Source organism: Sminthopsis crassicaudata, chromosome 1 (genome assembly GCF_048593235.1).
Source record: "Sminthopsis crassicaudata isolate SCR6 chromosome 1, ASM4859323v1, whole genome shotgun sequence".
Classification (NCBI taxonomy): Eukaryota; Metazoa; Chordata; class Mammalia; order Dasyuromorphia; family Dasyuridae; genus Sminthopsis; species Sminthopsis crassicaudata.
Window position 1 is genome coordinate 353,425,233 of NC_133617.1, and position 15,319 is coordinate 353,440,551.

The following is a 15,319-nucleotide window of genomic DNA, read 5'->3' on the forward strand; positions in this document are numbered from 1 at the left end:
ATAACATTATCATACCATAATTTATTCAGCCATTCCCCAACTGATGGACAGCCACTCAGTTTCCAGTTCCTTGACACTATAAACACAAACATTTTTGCACATGTGGGTCCTTTTCTCTTTTTTATGATTTCTTTGGGATGCAGACACAGTAGAAACACTGCTGGATCAAAGGATATGATATAGTATGATAGCCCTTTGGGCATAGTAAAACCCAGCTTCTTAAAATTGTGATTCATGACCCTATATGGGGTCTTATAACTGAATGTGGTGGAGCATGAAATTATAATTTATGATCAGTAAATGTTGATTTGTATATCTGTTTTCTATAACTATACACTCAAGGTCATGTAAAAATTTCTTTGATGAAGAGGAGTCACCTATGGAAAAATTTTAAGAAGCCTTGGTCTAGAGAAGTTGACCGTTGCCAGCATCATTTACCTAATTAGTGCCAGCTGAGATTAGAATTCATATCGCCTGCAACTCTGGAGATGAGGAGAACTGAACTGCAGTTGTTACTGAAAGGGAAAACTAACAGAGAACCTGTGCTATCTTTCTCTCTTCAAGACAAATGTCAATTTGAAAATATATTTTTTCAATTCTTCTGGGAATATGTAATTAAATTAATTTAAATAGAACAAAAATAATGGTGAAAATTTCAGTTCAATGGTTTGTTTGATTTAACATGTAATCTAAAGAGGAACCATATATGACATCAGTTCTTCCTCCTTCCCTATCAGGATGACAAGGATTTGGTGCATGAATTTGTTGTGGCTGAAGGTCTGACTTGCTTGATAAAAGTGGGAGCTGAGGCAGACCAGAATTATCAAAACTACATCCTTAGAGGTAAGTAATTGGGATCACTTTCATAACTCTTGAAGAATGTTGTCATTTATGTTATTTAAGAATTAATTATCTGACTTTTTTCTGATCTGGATTTGTCTAAGGTCCATTTTTACTGGCATAATGGGCTTCTGACTAGAAAATTCCTCATATCCATGCAGATAGGAAACTGCTTTCCAACATTTAGTTGTGAAAAATTGCTTTGGAAGTTATGATTTGCCTAGGGTCACACAGCCAGGATGCATCAAATGAAGAACTTTAACCCAGGACTTCTTGATTCTGAGGCAAGCCCTCTATTCATTCTGTCATGCTATCATACTATTTGGAGAATTCCCATATTAAGGTTCTCATGGAGCAAAAGAAAAATCTTTGTGGTAAACAATTATTCCTATTTAGTAATATCAAAAATAATTCTATGAGTTCCCTAAATAAGGAATGAAACTTGAGAAAGAAGCTTTGAGTATTCAAGAGAATAATAACAATAGTTCCTGTTAGATGAACATCTACAATGTTAAAAGAGTGTTTTTCAGTGAAGTTCACTCTTCATTACTTGGGGTGTCCAGGATAAAGGAAATCTAAATCAGTTCTTGGTATATTGTGCCCAGTGGAGGACGATTTTGTCTTCCTGACAGTCACCAAGAATCCCAAAGTCGAGGTAATTTTCGCCAGTGATGTGTATGGTACCTCTGCCTCCATGGCAAAGCCTTGGCAACGCAAGGTCTGACATGTTCCTATAAGGAAAATATCAACTCTTCACATTGCTGGGTCTTGGGTAAAGAATAAGTCTGGGTAATGTGTGATTAAAGATCAAGTTGACTAGAATTATAAGGCAGTCAGAACTGAATTGTCCTCCCATAACTCCTGGCACGTCCTCTTGCCACAGCTGTTATTATCTTCTCTGCATTGTCATTATCCTCTTTACCCAACTCTCTGAACTACTTTTTCCTTTTCTCCCTGCTTTACACTGCTTTGCACAGAAACCTCTGTTAAAGAAAAGAAAAACACAAAGGAAAAATAGAAAAGTTTTTAAAAAGTAAACGTTAGTATTTTCTTTGCTTTGGATAAACACATTAAATGTCATGCATATGTTTTGAAACCTATCCCTGATTACTGTTCTGCTTTGTCCTATCTTAGAATAGAAATTCCAAAAAGCCTAGCAATCTGTCTCTCCTATACTCCTCCTTCTCTTTCTTCCTTCTTCTTCCTTCTTCTTCTTTCTTCTCTTTCTTCTTCTTCCTTTTCCTGTCTTCTGTCATAATTTATTATTCATTATTTATTAATTTATAAATTAATTATTTATTACAAGAAAAGATAAAAAACCAAGAGACAGAGTTTATGGGTTATAAATTTATTAACTAGTCTCACTAGAAATCAATAAATTGATTATGAGTATTTTTTCTTGGTAACCAAAGAAAGCAAAAGAGATCCTGCTTTTTTTTTTTTCCTTTTTGTCACCAGTGATTATCACAGTGGCTGAAACATAGTAAGCATTTAAACAACACTTATTAATGGTTTGATAAAATAATTGTCTTTCATAATCATTGATTTAATTTTTCTTCTCTTAGATGAGTTTCAAGTAAGTTGAACCAGGGAGAAGAATGTGGACTTGGGGTACTCTTGTCTATAGATAAAATTATGCTAGTCAACATTTTGTCAAATTGGATGAAAACAGATAATGTAAATATGGGTAGGATTACTAAACACTATGACACAATCAAAATTCTGAATGATCTTAGCAGTCCAATGCTTAGTCCAAATAAATAAGTTAACAGTGGAATAGTGATTTTACTGGTATAACCAAACTCCCATGGTGGGAAAACTTCCAATTCAGGATGGCATCTTCCTTATCATTTATTCTTGGAGAGTTGCCAATAGCACCAAAACTGTTAATTGAAAGTGAAGTTATTTGCCCAGTGTCACACAGCCACAATATGTCAAAGGTAGGCTTGACCTCAAGTTATGTTGGCTTTGAGGTCATCTCTTTATCTACTATACCATATTGCCTCTTCTAAGATAAAGAGCATTGAATGGGACAGATATAATAATACCCCAAAGTTCAAGCAATCAGTTGCAGATTATTAAGTAGGAGCTGTCATTACTGAGGATGCATTTGATTCATATTACATATACAATCACTAGTGTGAACTCCTCTTTCTAAAGATATTGGTAATTCAACATTTCTATATTAGGTCTAATCATTACATTATTGTGCCTGGAAATAGGAAACCTCCCAATATATCATCTTGACAGTTAAATATGAGCATACCTCATCAAGGTATAGTTAGGTTATCGAATAGACTGGTGTAGGTGCTGAAATTAATTCACTTGTGTCTAAATAATTGTTCAAAATTAGGGGGGTAATTTATTTCTTGATAATATTTTTACTTTGGCCTTTTTACGAATGTTTAAGGGAAGTAGATTCTGAGGAATTTAAAAGATCACTTATGTTTGGGGGTTTTTAAATAGGGAAATTAAATATTTCTTTGTATTTCTATTTTGTAATGCCTGATTTATCCTTGTTACTTCTAAATAGAGTTTTATGTCTGTTTCTCTATATTAAAACTGGAAGCTCAGTATATTGATAGAAAATTATATTTGTAATTGTGGAAAACATATGGCTACCTTGAATTGTTCCACCAATTAGCCAGCCACCAGGCAACTTTTGGTGGGATTGATTTTTTAAAAGTTTAATATTAAGCTAATTCTTAAAATTACAATCAGAATTTATGTCCAATTGTGGGTTATGAAGGAGTGTACATGAACACACAGTTCGATAAGGAAATAACATTTGTAGAATCTTTATTATTTTCCCACATCTGTTTTTAAAATACTTTGAATTTATCTTCCCTCTTTTCCCCTTCCCCTATCCTGAATATTTTAAAGCTATAACTTCAATTCTATGTCAGCTCTTTTCTCATTCCAGGAATCTCTGTGGGCTTTCAGTTTAAGGTTGTAGATAAAGATAGGTTTTGAATTATAGTATAACCAAATTTCTCCAAACGTGAGTAGGCTTTTAAGAAGAACATTGAATGCACAACAAGTAAAAATAATGTTTATATGTCTTATTATTTTTGGATGACTGCAGTAGATACTCTATAAAGCTTTCATGATAGCCATGTACTTAATATAAATCTAATTTGGTCTTTTATTATCTCATGGCTTTGATAACTGAAGTAAAACATTTGAAATTGCTTAGAAAAGAAGAGAATAATATTTAATGGAATTCACATATTGATATATTGAAGTTTACATATAGTACATATTCAAGAAAATGCAAATTTTCCTTGCCTCCTATATCTAGCCAGTCTCATACCATGCTTCACATGCCATCCAGATATGAATTAAGAACTGCTGGCCTATATGCTACCAGAGACAGCCTTATTCTTGATAAATTTTTCTTTCAGAACAATAAATTAATACTATTTACCACTAGAAAAGGCTAAATAAATCAAGTGATCTATTACTCTGCTTACAATCTCCAGGACATTCCAAACCCAAGTTGTCCTTTCCAACCATTCCTTTCCCACATGTGGAGTTGTCTTTTACTAGAATATAGGTAGACTTTGTCAGGTTTGTCTTTATATCCCTAACTCCTTGCACATTGTTCAGCACGTAGTAAGTTTGTGGTTGTGACTGAGTCATTTTTCAGTTATGTCTGACTCTTCTTCACCTCACTTGGAGTTTCTTGACATAGATATTGGAGTGGTTTGCTCTTTCCTTCCCTAATTCATTTCACAAATGATGAAACAGAGGCAAATAGGGTTAAATGACTTGTCCAGGATCATACAGCTACTCAGTGTTGGAGGTCAGTGTTTGAACTCAAGAGGATGACTTTTACTGATTCCAGACCCAATACTCTGTGCACTATAGTATTACCTAGCTGCCCTTACATAGAAAGTACTTAATTCCCTTTTATATATTACACACTTGTTTTTTGTATATACATAGCTATCTCCCAGTAGATCTAGAATCTCATTAAAGTAGGTATCTTCTAGTTATGTATATCTCAACCCATTCATAGTTACTCTGAAATCTTTGTGTATCTCTTCCTATCAGCCCTCCACAAAAAAAGACAATCTAACATACTGAATGCTTCTCTCTAAATCTTATAACATTCTCTGTTAACAGTTACTTTTTGGCTCTCACTATATGATGAAGCTCACTTCCTTGGTGGATACAAACATATTACAAAATAGCCTTATTTATTCTCAGAGCACTTAGATCTTTTTAGAAAACTAATATTCTAATTTGTAGGGCAGCTTGATGGCTTAGCTGAGCCTGAAGTCCAAATTTGGCCTCAAATACTTATTAGCTGTGTGACTCTGGGCAACTCATTTAATGTCTCTTTGAAGGAAATGACAAACCGTTCCAATATACTTTCCAAGGAAACCCCATGGGTTCATGGTCACCTTCATGAAAAGACAGATGTGACTAAACATCAATAATTCTAATTTGCATTATATGTTTATATTTTATCATACCTACTAGTTTCTAAAATATGATATATATTAAATAATTTATGGTGAATTGAAATCAATTGAATTTTTTTTTAAAGGATGTGTTTTATTTATTCTTCTGTTTTCTCCCTGTTCTCTGCTTAGTGTAGTAGAAGGAATATTGGACTAGGAATTGGAAAAGTTGGGATTTACTTCAGATATTGCCACTAAACATTCTTTCAACCTTAGAAAAAGTTTTAGAATGATATGATCCTAGATTTGGAGCTAGAAAGAACCCCTCAGAAGTTATTCAAGTCCTTCATTTTGCTGATGAGGAAACTGAGACCCAGTCAACTTAAACAACTTTCCTAAAGTCATCCAATTAATCATTAGCTAAATTGTGATTCCTATCCAAGCTCTTTGACAAATCATTCTAATTTAAGTCATTTTCCTCATGCTAAAATAAGGGAGTTAAATGAGGTTATTTTTAATATCCCCTTCTATTTGGAAATTCTACCATTTTATATTGCAAATGACTCACGTATGTATTCATATAAAAAGATATATTGCATCTTATTTCTTCTTTTTGGTGAGAGATGATTCCTGAGTGGAGTCTGGAAGGGAGTCAGCAGTTCTAAATTGTGAACAGCAAGAGCATTTCAAGGAGGAAAGGTATATTCTAGTTTTCATGCTCCATGCTAATTAGCTTAGCACCTTCCTATTGTTTATGCAATACAGAAGGATGGAAAATACCTGAAGGAATTTATCCAAATTATAAATGACTTTACAGTTGGAAATTCAATTAAAAAAAGAAAAAAGCACAGCTGATGTCATAGTAGGATATGGCAATTGAAATTTGAGTTGTGGGTGTGCTTTATCCAGTTTTTACAAGCTAGTACCTGTTTGGGAGCTGATTGTTAAATTTTTCGTGAGATTATACCACTGAAATAGCTAAATACTACAAATCGGGACTTGATGTGTTGTTTTCTGGTTGTTTAGACTTAATAAAGTGATAGGATAATGTTAACACTGCAGATTAAATGTAAGTGTCAAATAGGCATCTAAATTAAGCCAATGCCAAAAGGAATCTCTATTATAGCATATTGACAAGTGGTCATTCATGACACTTTGCATCCCTTGTACTTACACAGGGTAGTAGATTGTGTAGAGTGGCTTGAATTTTAAGAAAAGGAAGAAGTTTTTTTCCCCCGCAGCCCTTGTCACTTAAATTAGTCCTGTTTCTAATTATATTTTCTTTTATTTTTCATTATTTTTATATTTGATTTGACTGATTATTTGATGTCTCAATTAGTCATTCACTTCCATTTGTCCAATTCTAATTTTTAGTGAGTTGTTTTCTTCATTTACCTTTTTTGCCTCCTTTTCTATTTGGCCAATTTTCTTTTAAAGGAGTTGTTTTGCTCAGTCAAGACTTTTTCCATTTCACCAATTCTATTTTTTTAAGGAGTTGTTTTCTTTTTTCCATTTCACCAATTGGAGTTATTTTCTTCAGTCAATTTCTATGTTTCCTTTTATAAGCTATAAAATTTCATAATTAACTCTCATTTCTTTTCCTGATTTTTCTTCTCTCTTTTTCTTTTAATATTCTTTTAGAGCTCTTCCAAGACAGCCTTTTAAGCTTGAGATCAATTCATATCTTCCTTTGAGCGTTCACATGTAGGCACTTTGCCATTGCTGTCCTCTTCTGACTTCCCTGTTGCCATAATAGCTTTGAATGGTCAGGACTCTTTTTGCTTTTTTGCTTTTTTTAAAAAAATGAATTCTGCTACTTGGGCAAAGGGAAAATTGAGTCAAGCTTTTTTTTTTTTTTCTTTTAGGGGATCAGGGACTTCTCACAGACTTTCATTGTGCTGGGGCCAGCTCTGCTGCCAGCTTTCCCACTGCACTAGGTTGGCCTGGCCTAGCCCTATCTGTTATGGTTGGGTTTGGGGGCTCATAATTTTCCTTCTTTGGTTGTATTGGAGACTCACAGATGGCTGATGATCTACTGGCCCTCTAAACGAAAACAGAGTAGCCAATGTTGCTATATTTTGGCTAAGAGCCTCCTGTTAGATTCCCCAGCACTGCTTACCCTGAGCCATGTTTCCCCTTGCCCCATTTAGACAGACCTTTCCTGAAGTTCTTCCAAGATTTTTTTAAGCTAGAAAATGACTACATTCCAAATGTTTGTGGATTCTGTTGCTCCAAAATCCATTCAGAGGCTTGATCACTGAATAGCCAGCATTGCCCTCCGGGCATATTTTAAAGGGATTGGTGCCTTCTATATATATTCTCTTATATCTTCTTCTCCTAACCCCCAAGGAAAAATAAGGGGTTGATAACAATCCCATCACTGTCCTGTAGGTACAGCATCCTAGAGTGGGGGAGCAGGGGAACAGGCAACTAGAAATCAGCTCATGCCTTTCTGTCATATTTCTTCCTGTGTGGTACATACAAGATGGATGATCTCTTCTGTTTTCTTTCTCAGAAATCTCCAGAAGTCAGGCTCAGAAATTTGCTACCAAACTGGTGAACTCTCTGCCATTTTTAGTGACTGACTTTTCTATGGCAATATTCTCTTGGAGTCAAAGGTTGCAAATATAATTTGTTGTAATATAATTTATTATGTATATATATAATATAGTTTAATATAATTGTTAACATGATGAAATTTTGTTCAACCACTAATTATGACTATTCTTAACTGGTACAATAGGGAAATGGAGCCAGTCTTATATCCTCTCCTGCATCTTTTAAGCAGCCAAGTATTATGAGACTGTAATGATATTAACCAGAGAGGAGGTATTAGTCACTATATTCAAATGTTATTATTTCAAGGTTTGTTCAAATTTTTCAAATTAGACTTTCCTGACTCTTCTCTTTCCTTCTGTTTTATAAAATTTGGCCTTATGATGATGGGATGACTATGGAGATATTTAGAATTGAGGTGGCATTGAAAACAAAAGATAAAAATAATTTTTAAAAGTTACCAAAATATTCTATTGATTTAAGTATAGATTTATATTTCAAATGAGATCTCTTTGAAAGAAAATATTGTTACACAATCATCACAGAATTAGATTGAAAACAACAATAATTATAGGCTATACATAATAAAGCTAGATTTTTTGGGAAAACATATGCAAGGATAATTTTTCACCATTGACCCTTGCAAAACTTTGTGTTCCAGTTTCCTCCCACTCCCTCTCCTAGATGGCAGATAATCCCAAAATATGTTAAACATGGAAAAATATATGTAAATCCAATATAGACATACATATTTATACAATTATCTTGCTGCACAAGAAGAATCAGATCAAAAAGGGAAAAATGAGAAAGAAAATAAAATTCAAGCAAACAACAACAAAAGAAGTAGAAATGCTATGTTGTAAGAGAAGGTTATTTTAGATAGACTCTAAGTTTCCTTCAGCTGTAAATTTATGATTCTGTATCTTCATAGACCATGCATTTAACCTGGGTTCCTTTCCCATAGATCATTGCTATGAAGACATAGTTAAGTGTTTTGTTTTGTTTTTTGACCTTGGCTTTTGGAGATACCTAGAAGAGAAAAGCCAAAAGAGTTTGTCCATCTTATGTCTGCCCCAAAGGAGGAAGTGCAATGAGAAGGATTGAGTTGCACATTGGATTTTTCCTCCAGGAATATTGCAATGTTTCCTTCCTCCAGGATATTGCAAAGCTATGGCTTCAGGAAAATACTGTCTACAACTGATGAAATATTAACAATTGGCTGCTTGGTTAAGGGAGAAAGATGCTTAAAGAGAACATAAATTTCTCCTGTAAAGTCTAGTGAGTAATCAGTTCTTGCTGTTCATTGGTCCCCTGCTCACTGAGTGGACGGTAATGTTGCATGGGGACCAGTCAGAAGTCTCTGGTTATATAAGAGGCCAAAATATAGAACTCCTTTGAAGTTGCCAAGACAAAAACTCAATATACACGTTCCAAGTTGTGGTCCCCAAAACCCATCTTTAATCATAATTCATTGAGGGAGGGAGGAAAAGGGTTGTTTGTATATGCATGACTTCAATATAACTCCTTCCCTTTTATTACATATTGTTATATTGGCACACTCTAGATCTTACACCATTTCAATGTCAGCTTTTGTTTGCTTAAGTTAAATGTATGACAATGAAAATTTTTATTCAAGCAAATTCAGCCCAACCTGGATTCTTGGTGCGGGCGCACACGCTTGTGTGTGTGTGTGTGTGTGTGTGTGTGTGTGTGTGTGTGTGTGTGTGTATAGCTCACTTGGTGTTCACCAAGATCACCAAACTTTAAAAAATTGTTCTTTATTTTATTATATTTTGTGGTTTAGGAATGAGGCAGAAATCCCACTTAACTGCCCATTTTCATATTTTAGGAGAAATGGATAAATAATGATATTAAAGTTTTCATAGCATATCTTTGGACCTGAAAGGGAACTTAGAAGTTATCTGTCCAGTTTTTTTATTTTACTGATGAGGAAACTGAGGCCCAGATTTTATTGAATGAAATATTTTTAAAAAAATACAGGCAATTGATTCATTCTCAGGCTACTTATAAAAATATTCTGAGTAAATTAAATTATCTAAGCCAACAAACAGCATGTTTGAATTCATAGCAGAAAGTGAATAATAGACACAAAATTGAGGAAAAGTAGCACAGCTAACAAATTATGAAGACCAACATAGTTCTAGGACATAATAGCTCATAATGGCTTGTACAGAGCAGATAACTTGATAAACTTTTATAAAATTAATGACTTCATTGTGTTTCAGGGGTAGTATTTTCACAAATGTGATTGTGTCCTTATGAATGTAATGCAATTAGATGGAGCTTGATCTGCACAATATCATTCTGACTCTTTTAAGCAGCAGCAATACAGAATAAGGATCTAAAAATAGAGGTTCTTCCTGCTACCTTGTTTGTAACATCTCCCTTTGCAATACAACTCATATATGCTTCCCTTTCTTCCTATACATAATCATTGTGCAAATTCAGGTACACATCACCTCTCATCTGCACTATTGTTATAGCCTCCTAAATATTACTTCTCTTCATCCCCACAAAGCTGCCAAAATAATATTCATAAGGCACAAATCTTACTAAACTACTCCCCTGCTCAAAAATCTTCACTGGCTTTTTATTGATCCTTAGGTAAAATGTGTATATACATACATACACACAGACACATGCACATACATTTTATTCCACAATATAGAATATGTATATACACACATGTATTCCTTGATGTAGAATGTGCATGCATGTATGTATATATTCATCCATTTAGAATATAAAGCTTCCCCATATTATGGATTCAACTGATATTTTCAGACATTCCCATCACTTCCCCTCATAAACTCTACATTCTAGCCAAAATCACCTATTTGCTAACTAACTCGGCATTCAATCTGTCATTTCTATGCCTTTGTAGATAGAGCCTGAAATGTTCCTTCTCTTCATCTCTCTCTCTCTCTAAGAATAATCTCTTTATCCTCAGACCTTCTATTTGGTTTTTTTTCTCTGAACATCTCTTCTTATCTCTGAACTGTACAGTCCCTACTATGTCATTCAGTGAAATTGATCTCTTAGTCCTCTATGACATAAGTGATATCTTTCTGTCAAATTTTTTGAGGTGAATGGCTAAGGTGCTGTAATTCACATTTCTAATGCACTTCACAGTTTACAAAGTGTTTTCCTCCCCAAGACTTTGAGACAGGTTAAACATCATCACCCCCAATTTATAGAGCAAAGCACTGATTTTCTGTGTAAATTAAGGCTTCCTTCTAAAGAATAAAAAAAAAAACAACAAGCAACTCCCTTTCAGCTTACTCTCTAATGGCTCTACCATGCAAAGGAAACTGTTGGATAGAAAAATTCTAATTCTGGGATAAGCAAGTTAATGTACCTGCTTCTCTTGAGGAAATCCAAACTCACTGTTCTATGCTGACAAACATTCATCTCACCTTCTCTTGGATTCTAACTGTTCTGATGATTGATAGGTATGAACCAGATGGCATTCTTCATGACACAGCCACAAACTGAGCTTGACACCGTGCAAACACGGACATTTGCTCTAAAGAGGGTGTCTGGAGAACAGGCATTGGCTTGCTAACTTGATGTTTTATAAATAGATGTAACTGTTGGTGACATTCATACAGGCTTTGGAAACTGCTTCCCCAGATATCTCTAGCCCTTTGGAGACAAGTTAGCATCCTAACTGGTATAAAGTTTCCAAGTTCATTTTGGAAACTTCACAAACTATAAAGAACATGCTGATTTTAAATACCAAATTTTTATGGGAATGATAAGCATCTCTGAATATGGTTTTAGGATGCTGGTTGCACAACAGAAGGCTAGTATTTCATAACAAGCCCATACCACATATTTTGGGGCATAATTAAGAGTCTGGAGTAGTTCTTACACAGTGTCTGATATAGAGTATCTGTTTAATGAATGCTTGTTTGATTGAAAAAAGCTATATGGTGCAATGGATAGAGTTCTGAGCCAGGGATCAGGAAGATCTGAGTTCAAATGCAGTTCCAGTCACTAATTAGCTATAACCCTAGATAGGTCATTTAACCTTTTTTTTGCCTCAGTTTTCCCAACTGTAACATGGCAATAATAATATTATCTATCTTCCAAGTTATGAAGAAACTCAGATGAGATAAAATTTGTACAGTGTTTAGCACAGTGCCTAATCTGTTTATGTGTTAGTGATTATTGTTGTTGTTATTATTGAATCCTTTTATCTTTACAGATAAAATACCATCATTGAATAATAAATGACCTTGATTTTCAAAGTGGAAGCCAAAAAGAAGATTTTCTTAAATGCTATTAGCTTACACTAAATATTCAAGATTACCTCTACATTTATTGACAAAGTTTCCCTGTTTTCAAAGATATTTTATTGCTAAGATGAATGGCAAAAGATTAGAAGGGAAGGAAAAAGCTGGGAAACAATTTTTACAGCCAATATTTCTGACAAAGGCCCCATTTCTAAAATATTTATGAATGTAATGAGATGTTGTTGTTGTATAAGAAATGATAAGCACACTGATTTCAGAAAAGTCTGGAAACACTTATATGAAATGATACTAAGTGAATGAAGTGTTGTTAAAGTTTTATTGAAGCAATGTCTCCTTTTTGTAGTGGCAAGGAATTGGAAATTGAGTGGATGCCCATCAGTTGGGAAATGGCTGAATAAGTTGTGGTACATGAATGTTATGGAATACTATTGTTCTATGAGAATGATGAGCAGGCTGATTTCAGAAAAGCCTTGTAAGACATACATGAACTGATGCTGAGTGAAGTGAGCAGAACCAGGATAACATTGTACAACAGCAAGATTATGTGATGATCAACTTTGATAGACATAGCTCTTCTCAGCAATACAGTAATTCAAGACAGTTCCAGTAGACTTGGAATGTAAAATGCCATTCATATCCTGAGAATAAATTATAGAGATAATATGGATCAAAGCCTTTCTTTACCTTTCTTTGTTTGCTTTTTCTTTCTCCTGCTATTTCTCTTTTGTTCTAATTTTTTTCACAATATGATTAATTTGGAAATATGTTTAAAATGAAAAAAAAATTAGAAGGCAAGAACTATGAGAAAATGCTAATGCATGTGGAAAAAAGACCCAAAACAATCTTACTCTCAAGAAACACAAGGGCTAATGGGGGAGACAACATTTCTTCAACTATGTACAAGTCAGATGTTTGCAGATTATTTTCTTAATAATAATAACAAAATATCAAAGCATGCAGTATTTAAGTAGCAAACACATTCTAGAGAAAGATTTAAAGAATGCTATGAATCATATTGGCATGTAGGTTATAGTGGGATTGGGTCTTTTGGTTAGGGAACCAGTTCAATGCAAGTGAAAGAACTGATATTCTATTCAATTCTACAAGCATTAAATAAGGGCTTGGTATTTTCTAGACATTCTTATAGGTACTGGAAATACAGAGATTAAAAAAATTAATTCCTGCTTTCAAATAGCTTACATTATATTAGAAGGAAATACAAACTGTATTTGAAATGAATATGGAATACATGAGGGGGTTAATGCGGAGAAATCTCCTGGTGGATATGGCTTTTAAATTGATCGTTGAAGGGAATGAGGATTTCCAAAAAGAAAGAGCTAAGAATAATCAAATTGATGCAGAGCCTGGGGGAATCAGGAATTTACTATGGCCAAAGGCAATCTAAAAATATAGAATTACCTTGAAAGTGAGGAAGTTAATGAAGAATAATTGAGTCTTGAAGGCCAAAGCAAGCAAAGTTGAGAGTTTATCAGGCGAGGGCATTTGAAAGCATGCCACTAGTTTTGGGCATTGGCTGTAGCAATAGAAGAAAAAGGGGGAAAGAATGATGTGAATGGGAAGGAAAGGAAGCAGACAGAGGGAAAAGGGGAATCTCTAAGAAGCAAAACTAGTATGGAAGAAAAGGTTTTGGTGGGGAGGAAGGTACTGAGGGAAGAAAGAAAAATTCTTGTTTTTGAAGTAAATTAGAAATGGGCCCAAGCTATTTATGTTGGGCACTTGTAAGGAACTTTTATAAGATAAGTGTCTCTGTTACTTATTTGGAGTGATTATTGTTTTCCTTTTATTTACAAGACTATTGGATACTGTATAGGAATTTTCCTGTCTTATCTCTAGTCTGACTTATATTTAGCCCTGTTCTGCAAAGCTCACTACTATACCAGCTTGTACATGTTGCCTATCTAGCACTAATTAGTGAGTAACATGTACTGCTTTCTCTTAACTGTCAGTTTGCTTTTCTTAGCAATGAGGCTACTGAAAGACATTTGTCGAAATTAACCAGAAGTATAGGGGTAGAGGATCAAAGAAATCTTTTCTGTGACCTTCTAAAGTCTTAATAATCATCTGTTGTCTCCTCCCTCCCATGCTATGGTGATAGATTTTTCAAAAAAAATTGTCTTGTTTGCTGATTTAAAATATCTGTCTCCTCCTATGTCTGCCTTGGGGAAATTTCTTCACATGAAAATGTGGATGTTGGCAGAGATTTGTAACTTCATAATGGAGTTTTATTTGTATGGCATTATATCCTGGTGCACATCTTAAAGGCTTGTGGGAAAGTCATTTTTTTATTAAAACCTATATTGCAATTATTGTCATCTGCTGAAATTACACCAAAAGTCAATAGTCATTTGAAATGCCTACAATGTACTAACTTCTTGCTAAATGATAAAAAGAAAGAGCAATTAAAATCCTTAATAATCATTATAATTATTTACTTTTATCAAGGCCGATCACTACCTATTCTTCAATTTATAGCTTAAAGAATTTGGCTGGAAAGCTGGGTGGTCACAAAGGGATTTGAACCCTTTTGTGTCCTGAACTTCATTGACAATGTAGTAAAACCTATGGACCCTTTTTCATCATAATGTTTTTAAATACATTAAATGTATTAGGATTATAAAATAAATCACTTTTATCAAAATACAGTTATCCAAATATTAAAAGTTTACAAAACTTAGGTTAAAAATCTTTATTCTATTTCATTCTATTGGTATAGTGGTAGCTGACAATAGAAGGAAGAAAAGGAGGTAGCATGCTCTTCTTGAAAGGTAGGACTTAATTCTAGAAGTTTTGGTTTTGAATTCTGTTTTTCTTTTCATTAGGTATTTGACTTAATGATACATCACTTAATTTCACTAAATTTTAGTTTTTTTTGTGAGTGAAATAAGAATACTAATCCCTTCTCTGCCTAGATCACAGGTAAAAATAAAATGAGATACTCTGTAGGAAAATATTTTTAAAATTATAAAGGGTTATACAAATAAAAGGGCAGTTAGGTGACACAATGGATAGATTTCTGAGCCTTTGAATCAAGAAGACTCATCTTTTTGAGTTCAAATCTGATCTCAGACACTGAGTGTCTTAGCAAGCCACTTAACTCTGTTTGCCTCAGTTTTTCATCTTTAAAATGATCTGGAGAAGGAAATGGGAAATCTCTAGTATCTTTGTCAAAAAAAAAAAAAAACTCCAAATGGGGTCACAAAGAGTCAGACATTA

At 34.0% G+C, this 15,319-nt stretch overlaps 1 protein-coding gene across 1 annotated transcript in view; it reads left to right on the forward strand.

The window, feature by feature from the left end:
- FHOD3 (formin homology 2 domain containing 3) overlaps positions 1–15,319 on the forward strand; it is a 630,786-nt gene that overhangs the window by 317,053 nt on the left and 298,414 nt on the right. Inside the window, 1 exon segment of the mRNA XM_074279229.1 lies at positions 738–843. Within this exon segment, the coding sequence (XP_074135330.1) occupies positions 738–843 (106 nt within the window).